This window comes from Enhydra lutris, unplaced genomic scaffold (assembly GCF_002288905.1).
Source record: "Enhydra lutris kenyoni isolate GAN:26980312 unplaced genomic scaffold, ASM228890v2 scaffoldscaffold9, whole genome shotgun sequence".
Taxonomy (NCBI): Eukaryota; Metazoa; Chordata; class Mammalia; order Carnivora; family Mustelidae; genus Enhydra; species Enhydra lutris.
Genome location: NW_019154093.1, coordinates 4,439,529 through 4,457,405, shown reverse-complemented (window position 1 = coordinate 4,457,405; position 17,877 = coordinate 4,439,529). Strand labels below are relative to the sequence as shown.

Sequence of the window (17,877 nt, the reverse complement as noted above, 5' to 3'; positions counted from 1 at the left end):
GCGAGGCTCGATCCCAGGACCCTGAGATCATGACCTGAGCCAAAGGCAGAGACTTAACCCACTGAGCCACCCAGGCACCCCAAGTAAAAACTTTAAAAAAAGAGAGGAAGAAAGAAAGGTTGTATGTTCAGTTAAAAAAAAAATAGAGATTGGAAAAGCTATATCAAACTATCACATTGCTGGACAAGTTAGATGAGACTGGGGCACTGAGGAGGAATTTATACTAACAGCAGCTTTGTGTGTTTCTTTCTAACCCCCCAGTACCTCCCTGCACTCGGCTACTCAAAACGGGTCCATCTGATGAATCCCATGGTTCCAGGATTAACTGGCAGTAAAATGAGCTCCTCAGAAGAGGTACGTTTGCCAACTCTGACTTGAGTTTAGAAATCCTCAGCAAGAGATAAAAGGATTGAAGACTCAAAAGATTTCCCCTCGCTAACCAGAATTCTTGTAGATCTGAGTTCCAGGGAATCTGAAGCCATCCAGGTAATTTCAGTGGTTCTTGAATATTGAAGGACCCAGAAACAGTCCTGATGAGATCCCATCATAACCTTAACACTTTCCCTGCGGCTGGTAAAATGCACAGGCAAAAGTAGTTTCTTCGTTCATAGAACTGTGCTCAACGTCAGCCTTATTCATGATGAGGTTAGTGAGGCTAGGGTGACATTTCACTGTAGAGCATCTGGATTCTCGGGCTGATGTTTGCTGTAACTACTGTGATAAATACAATATCTTCTAACAGTTAGAAGTCCTGCTTCAGAAGAATACACTTTTGTTTTGATCACTGAGGATACAGAATGGAGGACGTAGTGGAAACCCAAAGATGGGAAAGGTTGCTTTCTGGGTTCCCAAACACAGCTGAGCTTCAGAACCACCTAGGGAATTTAAAAACAACAACAACAAATGTTGCTTTGGCTGTTCTTAGAGATTCTGTGATGAAGTGGTTCTGGGGAACATTAGGAATCTGTATTTTCTTTCAAATTCCACCAGGTGATTCTGACTGAAGTCACATTTGGGTGTTCTTCTAGTTCTTTAAATCTGACTTTTCAATCTTTGATCGGAGATCAGTAAATACACACGTGGAACCTGTTGTTATTTTTTCAAGGAATATATAAAATATTTGTTTTTCTCTGTGTTAAAGTCTTCCATGTATCAGTTATTTCTCTGACAAAATATCATATCACTCACCCTGTTTAGTGACTTTCACCGTATCTTGGCCCTGGAAGTCAGTGTTAGCAGCAGTTCCTGAACATGATTGCATCAGAATCACTTAGAGAGCTTTTTAAAGATACCAATACCTGGCCCAACCTCAAGAGATTTTGAAGATTTTTTTTTTTTTTTTAATTTATTTGACAGAGAGAGAGAGATCAGAAGTAGGCAGAGAGGCAGGCAGAGAGAGAGGGGGAGAGATTTTGATTCATCTTCCAGTAACTTCCTTTTTTCACCCCAGATGACTCATACGCAGGCATACACAGACCAGAATTTGGTAACCACTGAACCCAAAGAACCATGCGCTTACTCACTCCAAAATAAGAAACAGTTTCTACTACCTAAAAAGAGAAGATGGCTCTATTTACTAGATAGTACCTGGGTTGGGGGTTTGCCATGCAGCAAGCCACTCACATACTGTTTTGGGCAATGACCAGGAATACGCCCCTTTCGTAAAATAGTTTTGGGCCTGGCAGTTTCGGGTAGGTTAAGGAAATAATCCTAGAGAAGGCAGAAACAAAAACAGTAAAAACCTCTGCAGAGATGTTCATTGTACTATTGTATATAATTTGTCAAAATTAGAACATAATCTAACAGTTCAGAAATCATCTTGTCACTAATAACTGGGAGTGTGATACAGCATAAAAATTAGAAGCAAAGGGGCACCCGGGTGGCTCAGTCATCAAGCGTCTGCCTTTGGCTCAGGTTGTGATCCTGGGGTCCGGGGATCGAGCCCTGCATCAGGCTCTCTGCTCGGTGGGCAGCCTGCTTCTCCCTCTCCCACTCCCCCTGCTTGTGTTCCCTCTCTCTCTGTCAAATAAATAAATAAAATCTTTAAAAAAAAAATATTTGGACACAAAGACTAGGTAGCCCCTCAGAAATACTTACAATATGGTCTCAAGTAAAAAAGCAAAGGGTAGACATTTGTTCTCCAACTGCGAGTTTGTAACGATTCTGCATATTTCAGGCCTGGGAAGAACACAGGAAAACTGAAATCGTGATTTTTGTCAGGTGGCAATATTGTGAGTGGTTCTTGACTCTGATTAATACTGCTTTTATTAAAGTTGTTAATGTTTAAACCTCTGTTAAAAAAAAAAAAAAAAACACAGATTAGTTGAGCATATCTCATTCCCCACCATAAACGGTCCCTTCTCCTTTTTGGCTTCTAGGAGTCCAAGATTGATCTTCTTGACCGGAAGGAGGATGTGAAGAAAAAACTAAAGAAGGCCTTCTGTGAGCCAGGGAATGTGGAGAACAATGGGGTTCTGTCCTTCATCAAGCATGTCCTCTTTCCCCTCAAGTCCGGTAAGACACTCGCTGATTGCTTCTTGGAGGCCAGGCGGAGGGAGCAGAGCTAGTACTGTGCTCATCCTTGGGGTTGGTTAAGAGTCTTCCTTCGGGCTTCCCTCTGACTTCTCATATACCAGGGTACACTTGCACTTGGGATGTGATTTCATGGCCCATGAGATTGTCACCAGGTTGGGTTCTAAGCAGAGTGTCAAGGTGGGTGGGGGTTGTGGAAATGAGGGTGGGCACAGGCATGCCGAATTAGAGCAAGACGAAAGAAATGGAAGGCACAATCCTTCCCCTTGAGCATGGGTGCCAGCTGGGTTGCCGGCTCATCTGATTTAAGAACAATAAGATATATAAATATATATATCATATAATAAAGTTGAAATGTGTAACAGAATAAAAATTGAAAATGTATAACAGAAACTACAAGTATCCGTACCATTTGAGCTAGGACTGCTGACTTTGCCATTATCGATGAGTTTGTTGGCATGGATCCTTTGTCTTACAGAGTTTGTGATCCTTCGAGATGAGAAGTGGGGTGGGAACAAAACCTATACTTCTTACTTGGACCTGGAAAAGGACTTCGCTGACGAGGTAATCCCAGAGGAGGAGAAATCCCCCCCCGAATTCCTTCTGCCAGACCTCTCCTTGGCCTAGCCAGCTTTCTAGCACCTGCCCCAAGTCTCCACTTGATGTTCTCCAGGGCTGTGTATCACGGGCAGTGGCTTAATGAGGATTCGGGTAGTTCACAGGTTAGGCGAGCAAATGGCCCAAAGCTAAAATATTGGTGTCCTAATCACTCTGCAAAGGATTTAACCTGGAACGAGGGACCAAACCCAGCAAGGTGAAGCATTTCAGGGACAGGTGCAAAGTCAGAGTTCAGAAAAGAAACACCTAGGAAAGGACAGCATAGAGGATCCTGCTGACCTCAAGAGACAGCTTAAGAAAAGAATTCCTGGATACCCATGAGTTTGGCACCACAGTGAGGGCTGGCATTACAGAGGATTAAATCCTCACAAAGCTCGTGGTCCAGAAGGAAAGGCGGACGTGTAAATAAACATCATTGCCATGTGGCTGTGCGATGATGGTGTATACGTGGTCCAGAGAGAAGATGGGAGGAAGTGATTACCGGGCTATGGGGCAAAGCTTTGCAGAGGAGATGACATCCAAATAGAGGGAATAAATTGTGCCTGACACAGGACGATGAAATAGCACGGTACAGAATCGCAAGTGGTTTGGTCTGACAAATTGGCGGAGTGTTGTGGGCGAGCCAGGCAGGGCCAGGTCCTAAAGGGAAGATGTGATAGTGGTGCATATGGGGAAGGAAATGAAGGCTTTTGATTGGCTCTGACTTTGGGTTGAATCAGCAGTGTGATTGGGCTGTCAGAAATGTGAACGGGGTCTTGCTGTAAGATATGGAAAATGTGGGACGCCTGGGTGGCTCAGTTGGTTGGACGACTGCCTTCGGCTCAGGTCATGATCCTGGGAGTCCTGGGATCGAGTCCCGCATCGGGCTCCCCCCTCCATGGGGAGTCTGCTTCTCTCTCTGACCTTCTCCTCGCTCATGCTCTCTCTGTCTCTCTCTCAAATAAATAAATAAAATCTTAAAAAAAAAAAAAAAGATATGGAAAATGTGTAGTCTGGAACCAGGGAGTCCATTCAGTTCTCCACTGGTGTGAGTACATTTGGGGCTTTGCATCCAGGCCTAGACTTCGATTTTATGAGGTTTGTTAGACAGTCTGGGCTGTGCTGGGGAGACGAAGGGGACTGTGTTAGGGAACAGACCGAAATCTTTGTCGCAGAGGCACAGTTGAAAGAACTGGGGATGTGTGGCTGGGAATCAGGCCTGCGTTCGGTCCTCCTCAGATTCATGGCAGACTTTCTCGCGGGGGACGGGTTGGATTTCTTCCTGTGGCCCCAGAGGGCTAAGCCAGGCCTGCAGGTGGGGCACGTTCAGGTTCAACATCAGGGAGAGCCGTGCAGCAACCTTTGTTGGATGGCAGTGGGCCAGGCTGCCTCACCTGTCCTTGCGTCCCCATCACTGAGGTGTTCAGGCAGAGGCCAGAAGCCCCCTGCAGGCAACACGGTGTGAGGGTTTGAACATCAAATAGAGGAAAAGTCTCCATGACCTCAGAGCTCTGCGGCCCTTAAGGCCCATTTTTTGGATGTTTCACAGCCATTGCTCTGAAGCTCTCTACGTGCAGTTTGAGGTAGCCACAAAACCCACACGTCACTCCTCAGCCCCATGAACAGTCATCTGTGGAAATAATGAGAAGGATAGAAGTAGTGGGTCTGAAGAAAAGCCTAGAATAGCACTAGCCCATAGAACTTTCTATGAGGGCTGACACATTCAGGGTGTGCTCTCTCACGTGGCTGCCGCTGGTCATGTGTGGTCAGCCTTTCTGTGAGCCCTGTGCAACTGAGAAACTGAATCGTACTTTACACTCAGATAGCCCCACACGGCTAGCGGCTGTCGTACTGGACAGAGCAGGTCTAAAGCTTTTCTGATGTTAAAAACTAAACATTCCGAAAGAAATGAGAGAGTATCAGAAGCAAAAATGGAGGCACTGTTGTATTACAGGTATCGACAGCTAAGAGATAACTCCTCAGAATATCTAGCGGAGCCTCTCAGGCTGGATTTGGGATATGAAAGTACCAGTTACAGGACACAAGAAGAAGAATCAAATGGCTGTGCCCCGCCCCGTACAAGCATCACTCACCATATTCACCCACATTATGGGACTGAATCCTCATTCTGACACTCTGAGATATAGGTATTCTCTTCAGTTCTTAAGTAAAGTATCCCAAACTTAGAGGGGTTAAGTGCCTGGTTCAGGGTCACATAGCCAGCTGGGACTCTAGCCCCGGTCTGTCTAATGCCTTCGCTCTCTCTTCTCGCTCGCCCAGCTCCCTGCCAGGCTATCTCCTCGGATTGCCTCTGTGGGTGTTTCTCCGCCTGTAAATAGCCCCTGGTTCATGCCACCGCTCGAAACATGAATGGGGGGACTAGAAGAATTTGATTAATAAAAACGTTCAGCCTAAAAAAAAAAAAAAAATTCAGCCTCTAAAATCCCTCAAGTTATTGCAGCTCAGGTCATGATCTCAGGGTCATGAGATGCAGCCCCACACTGGGCTCCACGCTGGGCATGTAGCCTGCTTCAAGTTCTCTCTCTCCCTCTCCCTCTGACCCCCAGCCCTGCATGCACTCTGTCTCTCAAATAAATAAATAAATAAATAAATACATCTTTCATTGATTTCTGCTCTTGATCTTTATTATTTCTCTTCTGCTGAGTTTAGGCTTTATTTGATGTTCTTTCTCCAGCTCCTTTAGGGTTAGGTTGTGTACTTGAGATCTTTCTTGTTTCTAGAGAAAGGTTTATATGGCTATATACTTTCCTCTCAGGACTGCTTTTGCTGTGTCCCAAAGACTCTGAACAGTTGTGTTTTCATTTTCATTTGTTTCCATGAATTTTTAAAATTCTTCTTTAATTTCCTGGTTGACCCATTCTTTCTTTAGTAGGATGCCCTTTAACCTCCATGTATTTGAGTTCTTTCCAGCTTTCCTCTTGTGATTGAGTTCTAGCTTCGGAGCATTGTGGTCTGAAAATATGCAGGGAATGATCCCAGTCTTTTGGTACCAACTGAGACTTGATTTCTGACCCAGGATGTGATCTATTCTGGAGAATGTTCCATGTGCACTAGAGAAGAAGGTGTATTCTGTTGCTTTGGGATGGAATGTTCTGAATGTATCTGTGATGTCCATCTGGTCCAGTGTGTCATTTAAAGCCCTTATTTCCTTGTTGATCTTTTGCTTAGATGATCTGTCCATTTCAGTGAGGGGGTGTTAACGGTTTTTACTAACACTAAGGTGTTTACTATTATTGTATTGTTGTTGATCTGTTTCTTTGATTTTGTTATTAACTGGTTAATATAATTGTCTACTCCCATGTTAGGGGCATATATATTTAAAATTGATAGATCTTCTTGTTGGACAGTCCCTTTAAGTATGACATAGTGTCCTTCCTTATCTCTTATTATAGTCTTTGGCTTAAAATCTTATTTATCTGTTACAAGGATTGCCACCCCAGCTTTCTTTTGATGTCTATTAGCATGGTAAATTGTTTTCCACCCCCTCACTTTAAATCTGGAGGTGTCTTTGGGTCTAAAATGAGTTTCTTTTTTTTTTTTTTTTTAAGATTTTATTTATTTATCACAAGTAGGCAGAGAGGCAGGCAGGAAGGAGTAGGGGGAAGCAGGCTGCCACTGAGCAGAGAGCCCGATGCAGGGCTCAATCCCAGGACCCCGAGATCATGACCTGAGCGGAAAACAGAGGCCTAACCCACTGAGCCACCCAGGCACCCCTAAAATGAGTTTCTTGTGGACAGTGTATCAATGGGTCTTAGTTTTTTATCCATTCTGATACCTTTTGTCTTTTGATTGGAGCATTTAGCCCATTTACATTCAGGGTAACTATTGAAAGGTGTGAATTTACTGCCGTTATATTGCCTATAAGGTGACTGTTACTGTATATTATCTCTGTTCCTTTCTGGTCTGTGTTACTTTTAGGCTCTCTCTTTGCTTAGAGGACCCCTTTCAATATTTCCTGTAGGGCTGCTTTGGTGTTTGCAAATTCTTTCAGTTTTTGTTTGTCCTGGAAGCTTTTTATCTCTCCTTCTATTTTCAGTGACTGGCTAGCTGGATATAGTATTCTTGGCTGCATATTTTTCTCATTCAATGCTCTAAATATATCATGCCAGTCCTTTCTGGCCTGCCAGGTCTCTGTGGATAGGTCTGCTGCCAGTCTAATATTTCTACCATTGTATGTTACAGACCTCTTATCCCGAGCTGCTTTCAGGATTTTCTCTTTGTCACTAAGACTTGTAACTTTTACTATTAGATGATGGGGTGTGGACCTATTTTTACTGATTTTGAGGGGGGGGTACCCTGTGCCTCCTGGATTTTGATGCTTGTTCCCTTCGCCAAATTAGGGAAATTCTCTACTATAATTTGCTCCAATACACCTTCTGCCTCTCTTTTTCTTCTTTCTTCTGGAATCCCAATTATTCTAATATTGTTTCATCTTATGGTATCACTTATCTCTCTCAAATTCTTCCCTTGTGGTCCAGTAGTTGTTTGTCTCTCTTTTGCTCAGCTTCTTTATTCTCCATCATTTGGTCTTCTATATCACTAATTCTTTCTTCTGCGTCATTTATTGTAGCAGTAAGAGCCTCCTTTTTTTTTTTTTTAAGATTTTATTTTATTTATTTGACAGAGATCACAGGTAGGCAGAGAGAGGAAGGGAAGCAGGCTCCCTGCTGAGCAGAGAGCCCGATGCAGGGCTCAATCCCAGGACCCTGGAATCATGACCTGAGCCGAAGGCAGAGGCTTTAACCCACTGACCACCCAGGCGCCCCGAGCCTCCATTTTTTATTTCCCCTCATTAATAGCTTTTTTTATTTCAACTTGGTTAGATTTTAGTTCTTTTATTTCTCCCGAAAGGGATTTTATTTCTCCAGAAAAGGATTCTCTAGTATCTTCCATGCTTTTTTTGAGCCCAGCTAGCACCTTGAGAATCATTCTGAACTCTAGTTCTGACATATTACCAATGTCCGTATTGATTAGGTTCCTAGCCATTGGTACTGCCTCTTGTTCTTTTTTGTGTGCTGTTTTTCTGCCTTGTCATTTTATCCAGATAAGAATAGATGAATGAGAGAACAAAATACTAAAAGGGTAGCAATGACCCCAGAAAAATATATACTAACCAAATCAGAAGAGACCCGAAACTGGGGGAAAAGGGGAACCAAAAAAAAAAAAAAAAAAATATATATATATATATATATATATATATATATATATATGTATGTTAGACTGGTGAATAGAGCAGAGCCCCACACTTGATTTTGGGTGTATTTTAATCTGTTAGAAGAAACTACCTCCCAAAATTTTAAAGAAAGATAAACTTATATCTTAATACAAAAATACAAAAATAAGGGTAAACATGATGAAGGGATGGAATATGTCTATAAAGATGAAAATTTAAAGATTCTAAAAAAAAAAAAGGGGGGCGCCTGGGTGGCTCAGTGGGTTAAGCTGCTGCCTTCAGCTCAGGTCATGATCCCAGGTCCTGGGTTCAAGCCCCGCATCGGGCTTTCTGCTTAGCAGGGAGCCTGCTTCCTCCTCTCTCTCTGCCTGCCTCTCTGCCTACTTGTGATTTCTCTCTGTCAAATAAATAAATAAAATCTTTAAAAAAAAAAAAAGAATTGATAAGTTGTTTGAAAAAAGAGGAAAGAATGTGATCAGGCTGGAGACTAGGACAAAGCTGTGTGCTAGATTTAGGGTACATTTTGACCTATTAAAAGAAATTGTATCCCAGAATTTTAAAGGAAAAAAAAACTTGTGTGTATACAAATACAAGGTTAAATTCAATGAAAGGATAAAATGTGACTATAATGATGAAAATTAGAAAAGATTTTTTAAAAGATATTGAGAGGATAAAATAGTTCAGAAATGTTAAAATAGGAAAGAGGAAAAATTTTTAAAAATAGAATAAGAAAAAAATAAAATTAAAAAAATATAACTTTGAAAGACTAAAGGATCATGGGGAAGAAAGCCATGAATTCTATGTGTTGCTTTCCCTTAGCTCTGGCATCCTGCAGTTCTCATTGATCAGTAAACTTGGTCTTGGCTGGATGTTCTTGCTGATCTTCTTGGGGAGGGGCCTGTTGCTGTGATTCTCAAGTGTCTTTGCCTGAAGTGGAATTGCACCACATTTGCCAGGGGCGAGGCTAAGTAATCTTCACAGTTTGGGGCTCCCTGAACACTTTCCATACAGCTTTGGAGGACAGGAGTGAAGATGGCAGCCTCCCAGTCTCTGGCCCATAGGAGCCAAGAGCTCAGGGCCCCACTTCTCAGTGCAACCTCAGAGAAAAGCAGTCGATCCCTCCCGTCTCCCTGGTCTCCGGCCGCACTCTGAGCTCACCTGGCCTGTGACCGAGCGTTTCTGTCTCTGGTGCACAGCCCCGTTTGCAGTCTCCAAATCCAGCAGATCCTGTCACTCATTCCCCCGCCACTCCTCCTGGAGGAGGAAAGAGGAGGTCCCTCCGGATCTGCCACGTGGGGTCCCTGCTTGAAGAGCAGTGGCCTGACTATGCCTCGATCATGGTTTAAGGTGACCCTGAGCTGAGAGCTCACTCCTCAGCTCCATCTCTGCAGCCGGCTTCCCTGCTCTGATACCTGGGAGCTCTGCCACCACTCAGACACCCCTGTTCTTTTTGTGTCCCCATGGGTCCTGAGACCACACTGTCCCCTTGAGGGCTCCACAGCTGGCTTAGCTTCTGGAGTGACATCCCTCTGCAGAGCAGACTTCTAAATGTTCTGATTTTGTGCCCCACTGCTCTTTCACTTGCCAGGAGCCAGCCCCTCCCCCCATGGTCTGTCTTCCCTTATGTTGCCTCGGATTCACTTCTCTGCCCGTCCTGCCTTCTGGAAAGATGTCGATTTTCTAGATTTGCTAGATTTCCTAGAATTGCTGCTCCTCTTCTCCTCCATCTCCTGTTGAGTTTGTAGGTGTTCAGAATGATTTGATAACTATCTAGCTGAACTTCTTGGACCTGATGATATCTCAGTCTCCTATTCCTCTGCCATCTTGCTCCTCCCCAAATAAAGAAAAATTTTTTTTTTTTTAAGATTTATTTATTTTTTTTAATTTGACAGGGAGAAAGAGACAGCAAGAGATGGAACACAAGCAGGGGGAGTGGGAGAGGGAGAAGCAGGCTTCCCACCGAGCAGGGAGCCCAATGCGGGGCTCCATCCCAGGACTCTGGGATCATGATCTGAGCCAAAGGCAGCTGCTTAACGACTGAGCCACCCAGGCGCCCTCAAATAAATAAATCTTAATAAGATACAATCCCTCAAGTTAGGATGGAATTCAGAGTCAAAAGACGTAAATCTCGGACAAGAAAATCTTCCTGAACCTGTGTCCTCCTCTTGGCTTTGTCAGCTTCACGGGGCTGCTCTGAGGGTCAGCGGCCTGGATCCTACACCACACATTGTCGTTAGTCAGACGTGTCATGCCCCCCCTCAGGTGGCTCCCCTCACCGGCCCTTTGCACACTTCCACAGGTTGTACATCCTGGAGACCTGAAGAATTCTGTGGAGGTCGCCCTGAACAAGTTGCTGGATCCTATCCGGGAAAAGTTTAACACCCCTGCCCTGAAGAAACTGACCAGCGCTGCCTACCCAGAGCCCTCCAAGCAAAGTAAGGCCAGCCCGGGAGGTCAGGGGCCAAGGGCTGCATGACGTCATCACAACAGAGCACCTGTCGGTGGGCTTCCAAAAAGGGTCTGTCTTAAATCGAGAGCCCGAGAAGCCAGGGGGTCAGAAGTGCAGGAATATCCTAGCCCATTGACCTCTGGAATGGAACTTGAGTCATCGGGATTTAGGTTTGGGCAATACTATGATTACATCCTGTTGTCCCAGTCTACTGGTGTGAGACATGTACTGTGATCCTTCACTCAATCCTTCAGTTAAGGGAGCAGTTGGGTTAGACCATGAGGGAACAGAGCTGCTCAGAGCCTGCACAGCTCCTTAGGGAAGCTCATCTTCAGCTTTGCCCAATTCCTTTCCGTATGCTTCTGACTGGCTCTTAGCTGGCTATCCACTTAACCCGTGGCACTGAGATATCAACATGGGTGGTTTTGTGTAACTCTCCCAACTCAATAAATGTATGTGGAGAGCACAAATGGAAACACCTAAAGGTAGCCAAGCTACTACTGCCCCCCAACCCCGTTTCCTCCCCGCCAGATACCTGAGGGAAACAATAGATGAAAATCTGGCATGTCACTTCTCAAAGGTTGCTGATCCTGGGTTTTGTTTTTTTTGTTTGTTTGTTTTTTGTTTTTTTTTTTAAGATTTTGTTTGTTTGACAGAGAGATCACAAGTAGGCAGAGCAGCAGGCGGGGGGAAGCAGGCTCCCTGCTGAGCAGAGAGGCAGATGCGGGGCTCCATCCCAGGACTCTGAGATCATGACCTGAGCCGAAGGCAGAGGCTTAACCCACTGAGCCAACCAGGTGCCCTGCTGATCCTGTTTTAAGGAAGATATAACTAGGGGGCCCCTGGCTGGCTCATTTGGTAGAGCCTATGACTCTTGAGCTCGGGGTCATGAGTTTGAGTCCCATATTAGGCGTAGAGATGACTTCAAAAAGAGAAAAGATATAACTAAAGGGGTAGATTCTGGAGTTCTACATGAAACCCTGCTAGTGTTCCCAGTGGGTGTGTCAGCGGTTGACCTGTCATGGCGAAGGAGGGTTCTGACCCTTTGGGGCTCTTCTCATTCCCAGAGACAGTTGCCAAAGGCCCTGCCAAGAATTCAGAACCAGAGGAGGTCATCCCGTCCCGGCTGGATATCCGCGTGGGGAAAGTCATTAGTGTGGAGAAGGTACTCATTTTTCACCACATCCCAGAGAGGCAGATGGGGTCACGTTTGTCTGTTGTTTCCATCTGAGGGAAACCTGGCCTGGGATGAGAAGTTACTTCCCTGAGGTCACATTGCAAGTCAGAACGCAGGTGCCTAATTGCAGGTGTCGGGCTTTTCCCTTTGCTGCCTCTGGACCTTGTGCAACCAGACACAGCCAGGAACTCAGGATGGGGGGAGGATATTAGTCAGAGGGAGCTTGCTTATCCATTAAATCCGGTCCCATAGACTCCTCTGGTCTGTACCACCTTGTCTGGACTTAGCTGCAGGCCTTATCTCCGATCAGCCGCTTGGTCCTGCTGTCCCATCCCACACACCCCTGAAAATGGGGAAGGGAGAGGGACTTCCTTTTTCCCCAGAGGAAAAGGTTATGCAACCAGGGACCTGGGACCATTGTGGACTTTTTTCTCTACCAGCATTCTTTTTCACAGCATAGACCCAGCTACGGAAACAACTTTGAGGTAGCTGCGGGTGCTCTCTGAGATGGCAAGGCCAGCACTGTCCTCCATCCTCCTCCAGGCTGGGGCAGTGTGTGGCTGTAATGGTCGCCACCCAGAAGGTTCGGGCCACTTAACCTCTGGGGGACACTGCTCGCCCCTCCTTTTACTCGAAGCCTGCCTCTTGGCAGACAGTAAAATGAACCCTCCCGACCCATTCTCCGGTCTGCTATCTGGGACCTGGAGAGAGTTTGCTCCAGGGGCCCCTGAGGAGCCTATGCCGGGGAGTGGTGCCCACCACGGCGTTCAGGGCTCGCTGGCGCCACCCGTGACCCAGTGCGTTACGGTCCCATCTGGCCTGACCTCTCGCGCAGCACCCGGATGCAGACAGCCTGTATGTGGAGAAGATCGATGTGGGGGAAGCCGAGCCTCGGACTGTGGTGAGCGGCCTGGTGCAGTTCGTGCCCGAGGAGGAGTTGCGGGACCGGCTGGTGGTGGTGCTGTGCAACCTGAAGCCCCAGAAGATGAGAGGCATCGAGTCCCAAGGCATGCTTCTGTGCGCCTCGACGTGAGTGAGAACAGGGGGTGGGGAGGGGGAGGGAATGGGCCCACGCAACGCCCTTCCCCACGCCAGGTGGAAGCCCTGAGGACCCAGTCCAAAAGATGAAGGAATGAGTTCCTGGACACATAACTGCGAATAATGCGCTTTACCTAAAGTCAGTTTTATTAAGACAGAAATCCGAAGGCTTGGAGCAGTAGGCACGTGCCGGAGTCTCTCTCCCAGTTAAGTCGGAGCCAGGAGTCCTACCTGATTCTGACTGGCCGATCGGGCCTTGCTTCTGTTATATCCTACTTCCTCCTGCCGAAAACCCAGATTTGGGTGTCTCTCCAGACAGAGCATTTCGGGGTAGCACAGGTCAGCCCATCCCAGTAGCATCCCGATAGCCCATCCCAGTAGCTCTGCCCTGAGGGCCCCTACGTAGAGGCCCTAAGGCCTTGGCTTCCACAGCAGCTACAGGCAGGCCACAGCCTCACTCCTCCCTCATCCTGTGTGTCTTCTCAGAGAGGGGTTGACCCGCCAGGTGGAGCCTCTGGACCCTCCTGCAGGCTCTGCTCCTGGTGAGCGAGTGTTCGTGAAGGGCTATGAGAAGGGCCAGCCAGATGAAGAGCTCAAGCCCAAGAAGAAAGTCTTCGAGAAGTTGCAGGTCAGTAGCTGGCCATGCCAGCTCTCTTGCCTGGGCCGCCTGGACTGGGTCCCCAGACTCCCCCGAGTCCACCTCGGCCCCTCCCCCGCCCTTCCTGCCTCTGTGCCTCTCCCTTCCTGCGTCCAGACCTTTTGGGGAGGGGAGGGGGCAGGCGCCTGCAGAGCATGGGAACCCTCACAGGGACTGAGCACCAACAGACTCCTTGAAGCACTGTGTGGGGGACTCAGACATTTCCTCTTCTGATCTTCAGTCCGGAGCACAGGGTTATCCCTGTTTTATCTGGCAGATTACCTGCCAAGGCCACACAGGGTCCCCAGAAGCCATGGAGCCAGGATTCCCCACCCCCACCCCCCCCCGGTCTTGGAGCACTCATTCTCTCTCTGCCCTCTGGGGCATGGAGTCTAACACAGCATGTCGCCGCAACCCCTGAATGCATTCCTTCCTTCAGCAAGTCGTGAGCCCCTGATGCGTATGTCGGCCCCTTTTCTAGGAGCTCCGGGCTACATCATAAACCAAGCAGCCACTGTTTTCCTCTCCTCGTGGAGCTAACACGACACGTGTGACCTTCCCTAGTAATCCCGCCTTTCCTGGCTCAGCCAGGGTATGTCTGGGGGGCATTTAGAGTGCTTTCTACCTGTTGCTTGGCCCCGCGTGGCAGGCACACTTCTACCCACTCCCTCCTCTCCGGCTTTCCCAGGCTGCTTTTTTGGATCACTTACTTTTCCAGGCTATAAAATAGGTTTCCAATGTAGAACCATCCAAAGTATAGGGAACATGAAGGAGACAAAATATCCATAGTCCTGACACCTAGTTCCTGGGAAATAGCATTAGTGATTATTTCTTTGTGGACCGCTTCAGTGCAGGGAGGTAATATATTTACAGTTTGAGTCCCACCATATGTTTATTTTTCTCTTTAACTGGATGCCAGAAAAACTTCCCTGTCTTCTTAAATACTGAGCGGTGATCTGATTGTGCAGTAGTGAATCGTAATTGTCATAATGTGACAAAATTATTTAACCTTGTTAGACATGGAAGTTGTTCTCAGGTTTTCACTATTGGAACGCTGCTGTCTTGGTACATAGTTCTTTGCACTTAGTCGTGACCGTTTTCCTGAACTAAATGCCTCAGTGGGCAGGCTTGCTGGTAGTGGAGAGAGAGGCACAGGAGGGAAGGGCTGTCAACGCCTCCCCTCACCACCCCATTCATGGCTTCTGTTTACTCTCTGCAGGCCGACTTTAAAACCTCTGAGGACTGCATTGCACAGTGGAAGCAAACCAACTTCATGACCAAGCTGGGGTGTGTCTCCTGTAAATCGCTGAAAGGGGGGAACATCAGCTAGCTACCCCAGCATCCTGCTCCCTTCTCCCATCTCCCAAGTCATCTGCTGTCTCAGTTTGCTCTGTCCTTTACCCATTTACCCATCTCCCAGGACACCAAAGCAGGAAGTTGGGGACGTTATCAGGGGTGGAACTCAGTAAGCCGGAGCTCAGCCTCTCCAAATCCAGAACCATACTGTTCCGACTGTCGGACTGTCGACTGTCGCTGAGCTCCAGGGTGGTAATGTGGGTGGGGCGACCACAGGGAGTCTCCGCTCTACCTTCTTCCCCTGGCAGCTGACTGGAGAAATCTGGTTTCAATAGAACTCATACAAAAGGGTTATGCCACAGTCCTTCTAATTGGAAAAATATTGGTTCCCGTGTTTTCCTAGAGTTCTCCCAGCAGCTGTGCCTCTGTCTGGGATCTGGTGCTTGAACTGGGCTAATTACAGCCTTTCCCCAACAGGAAATTGTGGGATTCAAAAAGGAAAGGGAGGGGAAAACAGAGAACCTAGCGGTCTACCAAGCAGTGGGCAGCCTTCCCCAGTGCCTGGCAACCCTGAGGCCCGGCCTGCAGGGCTCTGCTGCCATTTCTTTCCCTTGATCCTGCTGGGTTGAGACATTCCCTAAACCAGCTGTGTGTTAATATCAGAAGTAAGGCAGACGGCACAGCCTGAATCTTTCTTCAGAGCGAGGGCTACTTCTTCATAAGGCATCAGGATCAGAATCACTGTCACTGTTATGAATTCCAATAAACAGTCCGAACAAGAGTGTCTGGACGGGGCTGTCTGCACGCGGGGCCGTAGGAACACAAGTTTGGAGCAGCTGCTGGACCCCTCACCCAGGCTAGTCTTGTATCCTGGACTTTTGACCCTGTAATAGGGGATGGGGCTGGCAGGGGGCGGGGGGGCTGTGTGTGAAGTGGGTGGATCATAGAAACTTTGACTTTTTCTTTGGCGATAAAAGCAGAAGAGGCCGGGGTGTCTGGGTGGCTGTGTCAATTGAGCGCCAGACTTGATTTCTGCTCAGGTCAGGATCTCAGGGTTGTGAGATCAAGCCCTGCATCAGGCTCCGCCCTGGGTGTAGAACCTGCTTAAGAGTCGAGCAAAAAAAAGCAGAGGCCCCTGTGGGGTCCAGTGCTTAGAGGAGGCAGAAAGCATGTTTTCTCTCCTAATAATGGACCAGACCCCAACCCTAACCCCTGTCCCTCCCCTCTTAAGAAGCAGCAAACCACAGCCAAGTTTTAATCATTTAATTAATACCTTTGAATGAAACACACACAGCTTCTTCATGTGTCTCACTCAGGCTTCAGGGGAGAGGGAATGGATTGTTGGTATAGACATATCAAAGACTCAAAAATTTAAAGAAATATATATATACTTCTCTCTCTAACATTTTATGGAAATTAAAAATCAGAGGCTTTTGGTCTCTCCATTTGCACTAGGTCAAGCTCATTTACCCCAAAGGACAAAGAAGGGTTGCCTCTTCTAGATCCTCCCTTCTCCTTTGTACTCTGTCTTACCCAGTGGGGAAACAAGCTCAGAAAATTTTAGCTGAGGATAAGGAGCTCAAGTAACATTGAGAGGGAAGGGGGCGGGAGCCGGTCAAGAAAACACAGAAGCTGGGCTCCCTCCCACCTCCAGCAGCTCCAGGGCTGCCACCAGGGCCTGCTCTCATGGAGGCTTTGGCCTGGTCTTGGTTCCCAGGTGTTTGGGTCAGGAACTCTGAGCGGAGCAGTGCATACTGACTATCCTCGTTCCCCAGCTCAGTGGGCAGATGCAACAGGTACCCAGCAGCTGCTCTCCCTCACCCAAGGCGTTGGGTGACAGCTACAGGGAGACAACAGCAATGAGGGAGAGCCAGAGGAACCTGGGCTCTAGTACCGCATCCCCTATGCTCCCAGCTCTTGTTCTGGAGGAGTTCAGTCTCTCCAGAGCAGCAGCTAAAAGTGAGGTTCCTTGCCAGGCTCAAGCCCAAGTCACTGTTGAGGAAAGAGGATCAGGACAGAAGGGGTGGCCCCGGGGGGGTGTGTGTGCCACACTACTATGGAGGGAGGCGCCAGGGCCAGTGGGGAAGCCAGCTTACCTAGAGAGGTGGCACAGTCTGGAAATAGGTCATTAAAATTCCTAGAGAAGAGATCAGTAGCAGAGGCTGTCAGCTAGGGGGCAATCACCCAGCCTGCTCCCTAGGAGCACTGAACCCCCTCCCCTTCACTGACTAGGGAAGAGTCTGGAATAGAATGCACCTTTGGCTTCCCAGCCTTGTCATTCAGCGTCAGCTCCCCCCAGCAAAACCACCTGTGTTGAAAGGCAGCTAGAGAGAACACGTGCAGAGTAAACAAAGGTCCCAGAATGTCATCTGTAGGGCCAGGTCTGGGCTCAAACAAGTACTCCCCCGGGGCCACATCCCTCCACCCACCTCCTCAGGACTTCCTGCCCAGCTGGAAAGGACACAGCTTTGCCACATTGCCTCGGAAGTGTTGTGCCTGCCCACCCCAACCTGACTGCGTGGAACAAGGGGCGGATGCTTGGCATTACCAATTGCCCAAGATGTCTCCCGATTCTGTTCTCCCACTCTCGGAAGACAGAGGGCCTGTGGACCTCCCTGCTGGCTCTTCTCCCCCACCCCCATTCAGGCCCTGGCAGTCTGCCACTTCTTATCCCCTGCATGGAGCACCTGGCAGAATGGGAAGGCAAGGAGGGTGGTTGGTGGTAAGTTGAGGCACAGGAGGGCTAATCCCTGCTGCACCTTTTGTGCTTTGGAATTCCACAGCCCCGCTCCTGCCTCCAGCCTGGAGAAGCCTGTGGGGATGTGATGACTCGCCCACCTCCAAGAACTAAGAAATGAGCACGCTGGATCGGAGGGAGGGCACAGATTGGTCCCAGCTATGGGGGGGCTACCAGGGACTGATGCTGCTGCCATGTAAACAGGCCCTCAGAATGCGGC

The 17,877-nt window shown here is 47.8% G+C and overlaps 1 protein-coding gene across 1 annotated transcript in view; it reads left to right on the top strand.

Moving 5' to 3' along the window:
- Positions 1-15,701, top strand: part of LOC111143280 (tyrosyl-tRNA synthetase) — a 36,917-nt gene extending 21,216 nt beyond the window's left edge. Inside the window, exons 6-13 of the mRNA XM_022496910.1 lie at positions 262-354; positions 2,379-2,514; positions 3,011-3,096; positions 10,623-10,758; positions 11,840-11,937; positions 12,785-12,978; positions 13,474-13,615; positions 14,844-15,701. Coding sequence (XP_022352618.1) covers positions 262-354; positions 2,379-2,514; positions 3,011-3,096; positions 10,623-10,758; positions 11,840-11,937; positions 12,785-12,978; positions 13,474-13,615; positions 14,844-14,954 — 996 coding nt within the window. The 3' untranslated portion in view covers positions 14,955-15,701. The remainder of the gene's footprint in view (positions 1-261; positions 355-2,378; positions 2,515-3,010; positions 3,097-10,622; positions 10,759-11,839; positions 11,938-12,784; positions 12,979-13,473; positions 13,616-14,843) is intronic.
- The last annotated feature ends 2,176 nt before the right edge of the window (positions 15,702-17,877 follow it).